We start from the raw sequence: 714 nt of genomic DNA, 5'->3' as shown, positions 1-714 counted from the left end.
AGGCTGTGAGTCCCTGGGAGGAGGCTTCTGGCCTCCTTCTCCTCGGGGTGCTGCGTGCCTGATGCGGGGCCTGTGCTGGGGAAGCTGTTCAAAGAATGCAGGATGGGTGGATGGATGTACGGACAAACGGCTGAGGCCAGCAACAGGTTGCAGGGGAGTGGGCGGGCCCTGGAGCGCCTGTGCCAGCCAGTGGTGGTCTGGGCCACCACGTGGGAGAAGGAGCAGGTCCCGGGGCCGAGCCTGTGGGGACCCTCACGCCCCCTTGCCTTCCTCTCATAGACGAAGATGATGCCAACAGGCTCGGGGAGAAGGTGATCCTCCGGGAGCAGGTGAAGGAGCTCTTCAACGAGAAATACGGTCAGTGCATAGTGAGGGAGGGAGGGCAGGGCTGCAGGGCAGCCTTCCTTGGGGTCCCCCTTCTTCTGCAGCCAACCTGGCATCCAGTTGTCCCCAGCTGACCTGTATGCTCCCTGGGGACATAGTTGCACTGTGACTGATGAGAGCTGACTCCTCATTCTGCCCCCCAACCAAGAAAGCTGGGGGGAAAGGAAACAATCAGCGGTGCACACAGCTGGGACAGCGGTCAGCCTTAAGCGCCTCTAGGGCTGGGCTGTGTGGCAGAGGCCGTGGCCCACGGCCGAGTGCCTGTTCATGCAGACGCTTGTCTGCCCAGCACACACTCAGCCCTGAGAATCTAGAGGAAGGAGGCTGATC

The 714-nt window shown here is 62.0% G+C and overlaps 1 protein-coding gene across 1 annotated transcript in view; it reads left to right on the top strand.

The window, feature by feature from the left end:
- GTF2IRD1 (GTF2I repeat domain containing 1) overlaps positions 1-714 on the top strand; it is an 80738-nt gene that overhangs the window by 71544 nt on the left and 8480 nt on the right. Inside the window, 1 exon segment of the mRNA XM_010854280.1 lies at positions 280-357. Within this exon segment, the coding sequence (XP_010852582.1) occupies positions 280-357 (78 nt within the window).

Source organism: Bison bison, unplaced genomic scaffold (assembly GCF_000754665.1).
Source record: "Bison bison bison isolate TAMUID 2011002044 unplaced genomic scaffold, Bison_UMD1.0 scf7180017864340, whole genome shotgun sequence".
In the NCBI taxonomy this organism is placed as follows: Eukaryota; Metazoa; Chordata; class Mammalia; order Artiodactyla; family Bovidae; genus Bison; species Bison bison.
Note: the sequence above shows the minus strand (reverse complement) of the source record. Positions and strands in the feature narration are given on the sequence as shown.